Source organism: Phodopus roborovskii, unplaced genomic scaffold (genome assembly GCF_943737965.1).
Source record: "Phodopus roborovskii unplaced genomic scaffold, PHOROB, whole genome shotgun sequence".
NCBI classification, from domain to species: Eukaryota; Metazoa; Chordata; class Mammalia; order Rodentia; family Cricetidae; genus Phodopus; species Phodopus roborovskii.
In genome coordinates, this window is record NW_026126721.1 from 4,108,052 (window position 1) to 4,122,799 (window position 14,748).

At 38.3% G+C, this 14,748-nt stretch overlaps 1 protein-coding gene across 1 annotated transcript in view; it reads right to left on the reverse strand.

The window, feature by feature from the left end:
- Nucleotides 1–14,748, reverse strand: part of Wwc3 (WWC family member 3) — a 103,522-nt gene that overhangs the window by 29,915 nt on the left and 58,859 nt on the right. Inside the window, exons 6-8 of the mRNA XM_051174881.1 lie at nt 9,047–9,176; nt 7,869–8,018; nt 5,376–5,449 (exon numbers count right to left, since the gene is read on the reverse strand). Coding sequence (XP_051030838.1) covers nt 5,376–5,449; nt 7,869–8,018; nt 9,047–9,176 — 354 coding nt within the window. The remainder of the gene's footprint in view (nt 1–5,375; nt 5,450–7,868; nt 8,019–9,046; nt 9,177–14,748) is intronic.

The following is a 14,748-nucleotide window of genomic DNA, read 5'->3' on the forward strand; positions in this document are numbered from 1 at the left end:
ACAGTTCATGGGGAAATCTTTAATTGTTTGCATTTTCCAGAAATACTTTTTTCCCCTTTTTTCCTTTTCTTTAATTATTTTTCTTATTTTACATATCTATCCCAGTTCGCTCTCCCTCCCTCCCTCCTTCCCTCTCTCCCACCCTTGCATGCCCCTTCGACCCCCCATCACCCCCCCTCCACATGTAGGGTGATGCCCTCCAGGAGGAATCATCAAAATCTGTCAAGTTATTTGGAGTAAGAACTAGGCTCTCCCTCCTGCCTCCAGGTTAAGGGAGTATCCCTCCATGGGGAATGTGCTCCCAAAGTCCTTTTGTGCACCAGGGATGCATCCTGGTTCCACTGTCAGAGGACCCTTAGACTGTCCTGGCCTTCAAACTGAGACCCATGTTGAGGGGGCCTGAGTCGGTTTCTGGGAGTAATTTTAATATTAATAATGTTTGAAGTACATCAGCAATAATCCTAAATCCTACCTAAAATTTTCAGTCTGTTGTATAATTTCTCATATTCCTTAAATTCTGTGGCTTTCTGGAATGCAAACAGAACTTCAGGAAACCTGTCATCTCACCTGACAAGTCATGACAGATCCAACCTGCCATGATGCCAACTTATCCTGGCAGATGTCCTATCATGTCCTTGAGCTACACTATCTTAAATTTTCTCCTCTGGAGAAGGACAAACCTTTAGAAAAAAAACTCTACAAAATGAAAAGCAGCAAGTCTTTAACTTATTATTTTCACCCAATGAAAAAGATGAAGCCTCAGTGTCAAACATACTTTTATTTACTTGTCAAAGTCCATATACAAAGCTACTTGAGAAAAGGAGGGGTTAATCCAAGTGACTAATCAAATTCAATCAGGATTGTAGTAAAAATAAATCCTGACAACCAAGAACACCAGAAACAATTTTGACAGCAATGCCAAAGACACAGGAACGGGATACACCACGTTTTGTTCCTATCTAAGCTGAATGTTTCCATGGAAATGGCTACAACTTGTGCACTGTTCTGGACAAAGTCCTCTTGAGTTAAAAATACAGAGTCATCTGCAGCATCAAGAGTGCTTCAAGAATACTTGTTCTACCAATTTAAAAAAAAATAAAATAAAAATCCCAAAAATTTTAAGCCAGTCATGTGAAAATATTTCTCTCATAAAGCCTGCCTTGGAAATTCAAAGAGGTATTACAGGTGAAAGGAGCCATGTTGGGACATTTCAACCCAGGGTTGAAATACCAAACAGGTTACTCTTGACAGTGGTAGTTTGGTGAGCTAATTCTCTGGAATTCTCACATTACAACTTGGAATTATAAGTTCCACTCCTAGTGACTTCTTTTAAATCTAAGCACACATAAAAGCCCTCATTGTCCAGAACTCTTCATTTTTTTTATAATCTTATATTTATTTAAAACAACCTCAATTCTAGACACTCATGGAAATTCTTCTTCAAAATGTGTAAAAGTTTCACCTTCTCCCCCCTTTTAGAACTGGCAAAACACAAATGATTCTGCAATAGATATGTGTAAGGGTTACTTTGTATGTGTAAACTTGATTAAATTAGGGATGCCCAGGTATGTGATAAAACATGATGTCTAAGAGTATTTATGAGAGAATTTCTGGAAATTATTAGCATGAATCAGAAGACTAAAGATAAAAGACTTGCTTTTTATCAATGTTAGCAAGTATCATCGAGTGGACAGAAGTATTAGATTTATTGGTACAACATAACAAAATAAAACAAACAGCAAAAAAAAAACAAAACAAAAAAACAAAACAAAAAAAAAAACAAAACATGACCACAACTGTGAACTGTGGTGACTTAAAACAACACTACTATTTGACTACAGTTCCACAGATCAGCAAGGCTATGATCCTTCCAGAACCTCTAGGAAAGAATATATCCTGTTGCCTCTTCCAGTTTGAGGTTGGCCTCTAATTGACACCCATCATGCCTTCTCTGACTCTGACCTTCCCGAGTCTTTCTCAGAAGGATCCTGGGTTGGAGTGGGCATCCTTCATTTATTTAAGAACATCTCTCCCGATCTTGAGGTGCATAATCTCATCATTCCTGCACAATTCTGTTTGCCTCTCATTTCTGAGAAGCCTCTAATGTGCTGCTGAGGTGGAAGCGCTGGGCCCTGGATTCTTCTAAGCAGTTACAGTAAACATCTTAACAGGGTTCTAGCAACTGTGAAATAATACTTTGATGCAAAAGTAACGATTAAATACAGTGCCTACCCAATAAATAATCTTAAATCCTCATCTTTTTGCCCAAATGTATTACTTCAACATCTAAAAGGTGACTTGATATGTACTGACACCACTTCTAGAACAAAGAAGTCACTTGCTATGTTTGGTAAATGTCACAACAACACATAACAATTATGGTCGTAAAGTGTAGCAATAATCTATTTTCTGTGTTTAATACAGCACAGCAAATTCCAGCACCCACACTTGGCAGTTCCACTTTGAAACAGGCACGAAGGAGCAGAGGCCTGGTCAGAAGAAACAATTGCCCCCACAAGCACCCAAAGCTATCATGAAAGAATGCATGCAAAATGAAGCATATGACCAGGGAGGTAACCAGCACTGGCCTATGAACTTAAAAAATTCAATGCCAACCACAAGTCCACCCTGAAAAGTCGTGGAAGAATTGGTGTGATTATTCCCAGTAAAGAGAAGTAGGTTTGTGATTTTTAACAAAACAGCTAAAATTATACAATGGAAGGAGGAAAGCATCTTCAAAAATTGGTTCTGGCATAACTGGATGCTGGCATGTAGAAGACTGCAGCTAGATCCATGTCTATTGCCATGCACAAAACTCAAGTCCAAATGGATCAAAGACCTCAACATAAATCCAGCCACATTGAACCTCTTAGAAGAGAAAGTGGGAGGTACCCTTGAACAAATTGGTAAAGGAGACCGCTTCCTGAACATAACTCCAGTAGTACAGACACTTAGATAGACAATAAATGGGACCCCCCAAACATAGAAGCTTCTATAAGGCAAAGGACCCAGTTGACAAGACCAAATGGCAGCCCACAGACTTGGAAAAGATCTTCACCAACCCCACAACTGACAGAGATTGATCTCCAAAACATTCAAAGAACTCAAGAAACTAGTCACCAAAACACCAAATAATATAATTAAAAAGTGGGCTACAGAACTGAATAGAGAATTCTCAACAGAATCTAAAATGGCTGAAAGACACTTAAGAAAGTGCTCAACATCCTTAGCTATCAGGGAAATGCAAATCAAAACAATTCTGTGATACCATCTTACTCCTGTCAGAATTGCTAAAATCAATGACACCAAAGATTTTTTTTTTTTGGGCTGGAGAGGATGTGAAGAGAGGGGAACACTCCTGTACTGCTGGTAGGAGTGCAAATTTGTAGAGCCATTTTGGAGAACAGTTTGGCAGTTCCTCAGGAAAAATGGGAATCAATCTACCACAAGACCCAGCAATTCCGCTCTTAGTCATATACCCAAATGATCCACATCCATGCAACAAAGACATCTGTTCAACTATGTTCATAACAGCATTACTTGTAATAGCAAGAACCTGGAAGCAACCTAGATGCCTCTCATCTGAAAAATGGATAAAGAAGATGTGGTACATAGCAGATAAAAAAAAAAAACAATGATATCTTTAAATTCGCAGGTAAATGGATGGAACTTGAGGAAACCATCCTGAGTGAGGTAACCCAGTCACAAAAACAGGAACATGGTATGTATGCACTCATATATGGATTTTAGACATAGAACAAAGGACCACCAGCCTACAATTCACACTGCCAGAGAAGCTAGGATACAAAGAGGAACATATGCTCCCCCACAGAAAGGGAAAGGAACAAGATCCCCTGCGGACATGGGGGTAGTGAGTGGAGAGGGAGTTAGGAGAAAGAGAAGATAAGGAGAGAAGAACATGTTGATTGAGTTGGAGGACGAATAGAAGAGAGCAAGAAAAGAGATACCATAATAGAGGGAGCCATTACAGGTTTGAAGATAAAACTGACATTTGAGAAATGTCCAGAGACCTACAAGGATGACCCCAACTAACAACGTGAGCAATAGTGGAGAGGCTACCTTAAATGCACTTCCCTGATAATGAGATTGATAACTAACTTATATGCCATCCTACAGTCTTCATCTAGTAGCTGATGGAAACAGAAGCAGACACCCATAGATAAACACTGAGACAAACTCCTGGAATCCAGTTGCAGAGAGTGAGGAGTGATAAGCAAAGGGGTCAAGACCAGACTACAGAAACACACGACAACTGACCTGAAAAAGGAGGAGCTAATGGGCCCCCAGACTGATAGCTGGGAAACCAGCATTGGACAGACTCAGACCCCTTGAACATGGGTCTCAGATAGAAGGACTGAGCAGTTCAAGGACTGCCTGAGTTAGCATGAGTTCAAGGCCAGCCCAGCCAACTTAGCGAGACCCTGTATGAAAATACAAAACAAGAAAGCATCTGGGATATAGCTCAGTGATAGGCCACCTGCTCAACATACATGATGCTCTGGGTTCTAGTCTCAGCAGTACATAAATAAATAAAATAAAAAATTAAACCTGTTTCATAGTTTTCCAAAGTACATATTTTAAAATGATTTACTTTTCAGAGTTCTATAAGGCATAATAGAAAATCTGTCTCTAAGTTGAGGTGGTGTTAGACATTCAAATATTGAAAATGAAAAACTTAAGCACCTGAGTTGAAAGGCAATGCACTAACAAGATTGTTCTATACAAGGATATGGGTAATGTTCTGTGGAAAACTGGAGGGAGGGATGGAGTAAGGAAAGACAAACCCAAGGCACAAACCCTGATAATTGTCAATCTTGCAGAAAGCAGGTACGATACAATATAGATCAACACAAATGATGCCAATTGTCTCCAACAAAAGAACTCTAATAGATACTGCTATCACCTGATGCCCTATCAGGACGAAGCTGCTTTTGATCGTAAGATGGATAGCTTTCTGTATTAATCTTAGTAATTAAAGGCAATGTGTGTGAAAGAAAAAACAGTTTGCTTCCACTGGCCTGATGGATGGATACTATCTGTAGGTTGAAAGGGAGTGACAGCAGGGAGGGAATGGCCAAGTATTTGGTATAATACAGAAAGCTACAGAAGTCTCTTATGGCTTCATATCATCTTAACTAAATACTGACAGTTTCACATTTCAAGAGTACTTGAAAATTCACCATGTGTATTAAGAAGATATATAAAGAATAAAGTCCCATTCTTCTCTATTTTATACATTGCTTTTTATAAAATGTGGGCACTCAGACACTAGAAACATGTTAAACCTTTTTCTGAGGGAAAAAAAAAAGCAAGGAGAAGGCCAGGCTGTAAAAGTATGAAAGTATGCTGCTTACCTTTTTCGGGCTTCTTCATACTGCCAGTTAAGTCTAACACGGTCTACAAGTCTTGTTTTGTCATCAAAGAGAAACTTTCCAGAATACAACAAACAAACAAACAAAAGAATATTAAAATCATGTCTTCAAAGTAGAAAATTCACTTAAACTTTTGGGGGCAAAAACCCCAAGAATATTATTCACAGTGTAGATTTCAAAGGCCTAGAAATAATACTCTGCTGCCACCCCTGGCTGGTGATAGCTGAGAGGCAGGCTGTGAGGACTTCTGCTTCCTAAAACAGGTATTATTTACTTTTAAAACAAGGGAGTGACACACACACACACACACACACACACACACACACACACACACACACACCTGTTGTATCACTGCAAATAACAAAAATGAATTATGTTTCAATTAACATGCAAATACTTACTGTAAGCTGACATAAAGGCAAAACATTCACTACAGATACTCCAATTCCACATGTAATACAAAATATGGCCAGCCCTCATTATTTGTGAGTTCCACATTGTAGATTCAACCAACCATGAGCTAAAAAATATAACTAAGTCCCCAATGGTTGCATCTGTACTGAATATGAACAGACATTTTTCTTCTCTTGTCATTGTTCTTAAACTATGAGTATAATAACTACCCATATCACATCAGGTATTATAATCTGAAGTGGACAGGAGAAAGTATGTGTGGGTTTGTGCAAATAGCATGCCACTTGACATGTGAGGCATAATCATTTGTGGATTCTGGTATCCCATGGGGTTTGGGAACCAATCCTGCATGGATGTAGTGATAAAAATAGATGTTCTACTTGGAAATCCCAAAGTCTAAATTAGACAAACTAGTTGCCTAAAGAAGGGACTAGAGAATACCTTCCTAGGCTCAAGACATAAAAATGAAACCAAAGATAAAAGGAAACAAGGCAAGATCTGGACTGGGGAGTATCACCTACAAGTTACACTCTAAATGCTTGCAATACTATCAGTAGTTAGGCTTACATATTTTCATGCCAATTATATTGAAGGTAACAAAATCCACACAGAACAAAAAACTAGTTAAACCAAGATAACAGCTGTAGTGCTGCCAACCCAGGGCTGACCCCAGTAAACTTCAGGGTTATAAGCCATGACAATTTACAACTGAAATGGCAGAAACAACCACTACGTCCAAACTGACATTTTTAGAATGGCTTATTGGAATCATTAGAGAGCTTTGATCTTATCTGTTTCTCTCAAACTAATTAAGAGCTATAAATTCTAAATCAACTTTATGATAAGAAGGAAAACATCATTTCCAGAACTCAATGAGTCTTGTGCTTGCTTCCTTTTTCCACTCCAAAATCTCTAGGCAAAAATAACAATGTTTTGGCTCACATATTTCTCTGAATATTACAAGTGGTAATGTTCTTTAAATAAAAGAAGACCCCTTTTCAAAATGTCTAAATATACTTTCAGTAATAACAAAATAAAAATTGAAAACACATTATTTTTAGGACACCTGAGATGTAACAATTCATAATTTATATTTCCCTCAGAAAGGCACTATTTTTCAAACTTTCACACTACTACTACTAACTAAATCCCAGACCTTCCCACAAATTGTCTTTTCCCTCTCTCTTAAGCTTTCCTTTATTTAACGGGAGGGGTATCTTGCCTTCCACTAATATTGTATCTTTACTTAACAACACTTAGGGAAAAGAGGTCCTCCAAACTGTTCTCACTTGTTCTCACATGGTTGGAAATTAATTTCAGACTTCATCCAATAATATTACAACAGTATGTCTTTGATTATTAGCTACCCAGTTTCAAATGGTGATTTTTCCCAATTTGGTTTTTTGTGACTAATTCAAGGCTTTATTGATTATCAAGGAAGAGCATGCTTAAGTGTCCTAAGTCTAGGAGAAAACCAATTTCCTGATATTCTCTTAGAAGAATAAGAAATGGCAACAAAGTATAACCTTAGGTGACAGAACCACAATGCCTTTGGATATCACAGCCTATACCAGAGATAAGCAAGCCCCACTTTTTTTTGGGGGGGGGTGAAATAAAGTTTTAGTGGCAACCAATAAGGCCACTCTATTGGCTATCATGCATGACACCTTTTTTACATTATAATGACAGCTGGCCAGTCAAGGAAGTGACTACCTAGCTTTCAAAGCCTGAGATATTTACTGTCTGATCATTTGCAGAAATCATTTGCCAAGCCACACTATAAAATGTCATTGAGATATATTTCAAGGAAACACTTAATTTTAATGCTGGCAAAGTGGATGCTGTTTTTAAGATTCCTAATCACAAGACAATACACATTCTATACCACTGTGCCAATAGAGCTAAATGTGAGAAATATGATTTCCTTTCAAGTTTACTGACACAAAAGCCAAAATATCTTTTAAATAGAAATTAAAAGTTAGATCAATTGTGTGGACAACGCCATCAAAGACAGTGACTCCTCTTTGAGAATGTTCATGTCTCTGCCCTGAGTGAGCATACCTCTCCTATAGTGTCAGTCTGAGAGCCAGCATCACAAAACTGCTGAGGGACACCAGTGTCACCAAGCACACCTGTGCTATGAGAGAAATCTTGTAGAGTGTCTGTAATGGAGCAGCTATTCTTGAAGCTGTCAGTAAGCTTGGCCAGGCTCTGGAAAAGAGTAAGACAAGTGCTGTGAGTGGAGATTGCATAGCTTCCTTCCTTTAGAAGCAGCTGTTTTTTTTTTTTTTCTGGTTCAAGCAGGTCTACAGCCTAAGACTAGAGGGAACCCATCCTACTCTCCATTATCATTAGACTTTTAAAAAAAAAATCCGTATTTTCTTTTTGGTGTTTTGAGATGGGTTCTCTGTGTAACTATGAAGACAGTCCTGGCATCTTCTTTGTAGACCTGGCCTCAGACACACAGAGATCCACCTGCCTCTGCCTCCAGAGTGTTGGGACTAAAGGTATGCACCACTACTACCCGGCTTTACAAAAGCATCTTCTTTAAATGCACATATTTTAAAGAAAACTGTCATTTAAGTAAAGAGACGTTGAATCCTTCTGGTAAGAATAGTTTTGGTGCCATTGTTCCTACTTTTTTAAGCCTTTGTGTTTCTTAATTTAAAAAATGCCTATCCCAAATGTTCAAGTAGTAACTGGGTCTGACAAGATGCATGGCACTTCAAATTTTTTTATAGATATTCCATGGATAAAACATCTCCCAGACCACACTTTTATAATCTGATTTTTTTCATTCATTATGGTACATGGATAAAACTAATCTGTGATTGATAATATGCCAAAAATTATACTAAGTAGGAATTCTGGCACATGTAACCCATTTGTGTGGACATTTCAAGAGAAATAGGATTGTTTACTATTTCTTTAGGCTTTGGTACCTATTTAATTTTGGCATTGTTGAAGACACTGGAAGCAAAAACACAAGTGCAACAGAACTTGGGCAGATGGCTCAGAACTTAAACAAATTATTTTTGGAAGGGGCCAGTAATCCTGACTTTATTAAAGATGGAAGAGATCAGGCAGAATTAATACACTTACTTAAAGACGGTGTGTATGTGCTCAAAATACACATATCTAATACTCATGAATTATCTATACAGTAAACATATAAAATTCAATAAACAAATGAGATAGATCGACAGACAAGAGTTTTCAGGAGGCAGCCTTGGCTTTACCTGCATCAGGTCCCGGCGCTCCTTCTCGCCTGTACAAATGGCTTTCTTAATAGTACGAAGTTCACTCATTATAGCCTGGGCCTCATCCAGTTTGTAGTTGGTGTGAGAACTTGACATCTTCCGGTCAATCCTGATTAAAAATATAAAATTGGAGTTATAACATCCTTTTAAGCAATAAGTATTCAAACATTCCAATATTTACAACAATATTCAAAAGCATTCCAAGACTCCAGGAAACCTTCCATCCTGTGTAGGTGAGAAGGCTCCTATCCTCTACTAAGCAGCAGGCTTGAGTAACAGATGAGAATGTATATTCCCTCTCTGGGAAGACAACCAAAGTTTTTCATTTATCCTTAGCATTATTAAGGTCAGTGACCAAATATGTTTATTAATAAACTGATGGATAAGATTTATATGCCAGGAAATAGTATGTTCCAATAATAGACTTGAACAAAAATTGGAACCTCTTTTTGTCATACTGGGGATAGGCTAAGCAAGCATTCTACCACTGCACTATATCCTCAGCCCTCAAAACATGAAAACTTATGCCTTCTCTATTCTTTTATTTCATCCTAGTTATCACTTATCACTCTCTATCACTTATCCTATCTACCTCCTTGATAACTTGCTTCAGTCCAAGCATCTATCCAGCAAAACTTCCTTCCTTCCCCCTTCTTCCTTTTCACCCTCTCTCTCTCTCTCCTCCTTTTGTCTGTTCATCCACCCAGTCAGCCCATACACATACATATAGGCCTGGCTGGGATTAGTAGATAGAGAACATAATACAACCAAACTTGGCTCCACCTTCTGATAGCAGGCAGTCTTGGGAGCATGTACTCTGTCACGTCTCTCATGTCTAAGTCTCAAGCCTGGGAAGCCTTCAAGGCTAAGGTGATGGAGAAATTGGTTCAGATGTGGAATGAATCACTTCCCTGAAAAGCAGCTACCTTACTCAACAAGTTCCAGGCCCACCATTACACAAGTTCTGAGCCTAATAATTTTCCCACAGGTTATGCTGATGATATAGATCATTGTTGTGAGCCCAAGCTGCCTGATTTTCCACTACACAAACCTGGCATGCTAGGAGTAGGAGTAGAATTCCAGCTCTACCACTCATTACCTGCGGGTTCCTAGGAAAATCATGTCTTTTGATCTACTTCATTGTGTCTCAAATGGGAATACTAACAACACTACTCCCACAGGACAGGCATAAGATTTAAGGAGACTATGTAAGGAAAAGACTACCTGGCAGAAGGCCTAGAATGTAATGTTTGTAATAATGATTATTATCAGGATAATAAAACTACTTACTCATTGGAGAAAAAGCATTAGGTTGCCAACTTTACTATTTTATTATTATTAATAAATTCCTCATAATATGTGAAGCTCAGCACCAGACTGTCCTTACCTATTGGCATCCTTAGAACAGAAGGGCAAATACAGATGCAAGAAACTGGTTTGCAACAAGGCACTAGAAACAGTATTTCTATGATAGCCATCAACTACTATGAACATATATAAAGACAGAGAGCAAATCTTTTACCTGAGAAAACAGATACAAATTCACCATGGAACCCCACATATTGCACAATAACAATCCCAAATCCAATCATAGCCTGACAACACAGGCACTTCCATAATGGGTCAGTTATACCTTTAAGTTTCTCAAATGTACATGTCAGATTACCTTGATATGCAACACCCCAGAAATAAGAAACCCTTTATCAACAATGTAGAAGCAAGAATTGACTCTCAGAAGTTGTTCTCTGACCTCCACAATATGTGCTATGCTCCATGCATACACAAAAATTCATACATCACACATAACACACACACACACACATTCACATGCAAACAGAGAGGGAGAGACAGAGAGATTGAGGAGAGAATATAATATACCAGAGTAGCTGGTCAGACCCTATTTCAGGAATGAGAGACAGACAGGCAGACAGACACACATACATACACACAGAGAGAGAGACAGACAGTGTGTGTGTGTGAGAGAGGTAGGCAGAGAGAGAGAGAGAGAGAGAGAGAGAGAGAGAGAGAGAGAATATGAATATACCAGAGTAGATAATTAGACTTTATTTCAGGAATACCCTGTAACAGAAATCTTCAGGAACAGAGCAAGGAACCCATGTTGGGCTCTGGGCCATACCCCATCTCCACAGCTTTCCTATTCTGTATAAGGTTGTTTTCCCAGAAGGAAATGGAAAAAGTCTGCTGTAAGACACATGAGTATCTGGAGAGAAGGCTCAGCAATTAAGAGCACTTGCTAGTCTTGCAGAGAACCTGTATTCAGTTTCCAGTACACTCATATGGCAGCTTACAACTGTCTGTAACTTTAATTCCAGAAGATCCAATGACCTCTTCTGTACTCCTTGGGCACTGGGTACACATGTAGTACACACGCGTACAAGTAGGTAAAACACTTATATCTAAAAATTACTACATAAACTATGCTATTCAACCATATTACATACGTTTTCTGGCTGGGTGGTGGTGCATGCCTTTAATCCCAGCACTCAGGAGGGAGAGGTAGGCAGATCACTGTGAATTCTAGGCCAGCCTGGTCTACATAGTGATTTCCAGGACAGCCAGGTCTACACAGAGAAACCCTGTCTCTAAAAACCCAAAAGAAAAAAAGTATTCTGATATAAATAGCATCTAAAAATAATCCCACATATCAAGTACCTAGTAGATGGCAGAATCATGCTGCATGCTTTACACTAGGAATATTACTTAAGCCCTGAACAGATTTATAAGATAAGCATAATCCTCTTGGACTTAATCATGAAGAAGTTGGAGTTTGGGGCAATTAACTAAGTTAAGTGTCTAGATGACAAGTTAATTTGTGGCAGGGTAGGGATTCAATACTCACTCATATACTAAGCCTTCACAGGGCCACAGGATAAAGTGATGACCCATCCCATGCAGTGCGGTATCCATCACCCTCCTCTCAAAATGGCCATGATGTGAATAGACAGATTTTTATAAGGAGAAGTAATATTTTACAGAAGTCAAATAACTTTCATTTTACAATCACTATCCAACAAAACTTCAAAGGGATGGAGAAGTCTTTTTTCACTTTTGAATTTTTTACTTATTTAAGATTTTCCTCAATTTTTAAAAATACCTTGCCAGGGATGGTGGATCAAATATGAATCTCACCACTCGGAAAACTAAGGCAAGAGCATCACCCTAAGTTCAAAGCTGGGTTACCTAGTGAGTTTCAGGTCATCATGAAATATAGAATGAGTCCTTTTATCTGAAATGCTTATAGCCACTCTGGTCAAATTCACATGACCTTTGTCCTGCTGGGACCGATGCCCGGGGTGAGCAATGGGCCAGAGTGCAGGTCCAACATCCCCTCCACCTCCGTGGAACTTCCTGGGTCTGCTCTGAGCACATTGGACCGACCCACCTATCCATGAGGGACCACCTTGAGGCCGCACTCACCTGATCTTTGGGCCCAATCACCTGCCCTCTGCCAGAGGAGACACCTCCAAGAGAGCTCGGATCATGCTGAGTTACAGATATCGAATTCCTAACCCACATATGCCCTCCAGGAGAGCTGAGTAGAGAGAGAGAAACTCCAACTGAACCCACCGAATAAAGGGATGGGAAGACTGCAATACAAGCAAACACTCAACAATAGAAAGACCATTATGACATCACCAGAATCTAGGGACTCTACACAAACTAGAACCTGAACACACCAAAGCAGATGAAGAAGAGAACGACTTAAAAAAATAACTTCATAATAATTATAGAGGCCCTCAAAGATGATATGAGAAAATCCCTTAAAGAAATAGAAGAAAAAAAAAAAACAAACAAAAAATAGGAAGAAATAGAGGAAAAGGCCAGACCCAAACAAATGCAAGAAATGAACAAATCTCTTAAAGAAAACAAAGAAAGCCAAGAAAAAAAAAATCAAACAGATGAAGGAAATAATTCAAACATGTTCAAGACCTGAAAACTGAAATAGAAACAAAAAAGAAAACACAAACCGAAGGAATACTGAAAATAGAAAAACTGGGTAAACTATCAGGAACTACATGTGCAAGCATAACCAACAGAATACAAGAGATTGAAGAGAGAAGCTCAGGTGCCGAACTAGAGGAAATAGATTCATTGACCAAAGATAATCTTAAATCCAACAAATCCTTAACACAAAACATTCAGGAAATGTGGGAAACCATGGAAAGGCCAAACCTAAGAAAAACATGCATAGAAGAAAGCAAAGAAGTCCAACTCAAAGGTGCAGAAAACATATTCAACAAAATCATAGAGGAAAACTTTCCCAATCTGAAGAAGGACATGCCCATGAAAGTACAAGAAGCATACCGAACACCAAATAGCCTGGAAGAAAAAGAAAAAAAAAAGCCACCTCCCCCAGATGACCCTCCAATTATTTTGTCTTTTATAAAATATCAGTATGTTTTACTTCATTAATTCCCAAATATTGTGTATAAATGTTTGTTTTCATTTAATTGGACTTTGTTATATAAAATTAAATAAAAAATTATGTATATATATAAAAAGTCATAACATCTGCCAAAGAACTGTCTTTTTTTAGTTTTGTTATTAAGACTGCAAATCCATTTATGCACTGTATTTCTGATAATAGAAAAGTGATCACTTCTCAAGAAAAATAAAATGTAGTAATAACAAAGACATAAGCTCTTATGCAGTGCAGAAAAAAAAATATTCAGCACAAAGACTCAAAAAATCTTTAGTTTTCCATACTCTGTGTATTGCACATAGCTTCAGGAAGATTGAGTAACTTGCTGAAGGCCTGAGCATGTAAGAAACACATTGAAAAGGCCACATAAGGCTCCTCCTACTGATAAATACTCATCCTCTTCATCATTAGGTTAATAATATTCTCAAAGCTAAGGGCTCCAAATGCCTATGTATCAAACCTGAAGACGACTCATATACCCAACCATACGTGGTCCTCAAACCCTCATAGTTTTAGTTTTTCTTTCAAGAAGTAAATTAAGAAAAAAAGGAGGAAAAGATACTAGCTCAGATAAAGAAGCCCATACAGGTAAAAGAGACATTTCAGAGATGTTTATCATCAACCTCATATTATATTGCCCATTTTTTGTGATCAAATGAAGATGCTAGTAGAATTCACTAGCAGAAGAAGGGTAAAGCCTAACACCTTAAACCTTAAACCTTCACCTTTGAGAAAAGAGCTGCCAGTCTTCTAGAATTATTCCAAGTTAATTCCACATATTAAAACACAAAAGAACAAATGTTTTGTTATAACCACTACATTTTATATGAGCAGTTCTAGAAAGGGCCTTGAATGTGCATCAAGAAGCTTTTGGTAACTTGCAGATCCTGTATGGAATGCTCAGTCTATCCTATTACTGGGAACACTGTCATTTTTGTTTCCACCCTGTTTCTGTGTGTCTCACTGCTATCTGAGTAGTGCTAGAAGGGGGTTCCACTATTGTACCTTATGTGCATGTTAGTAGGCTACTGTTAATGAATCCCTAATCTAACTGTACACTGTTCTAGACCACTAAATCCTCAGACAGAAAGTGTTAACTCTTTTATCCAGTAATGACTCCACGTGATATCAAATACTTAGAAGTATGTAGTCATTCTTATTTAAGGAGACAAGCAGGTGTAACTCTATCCATCCTACCTCAACTGGGAAGTTCCTTAATCAACTGTAAGGCTGAGAG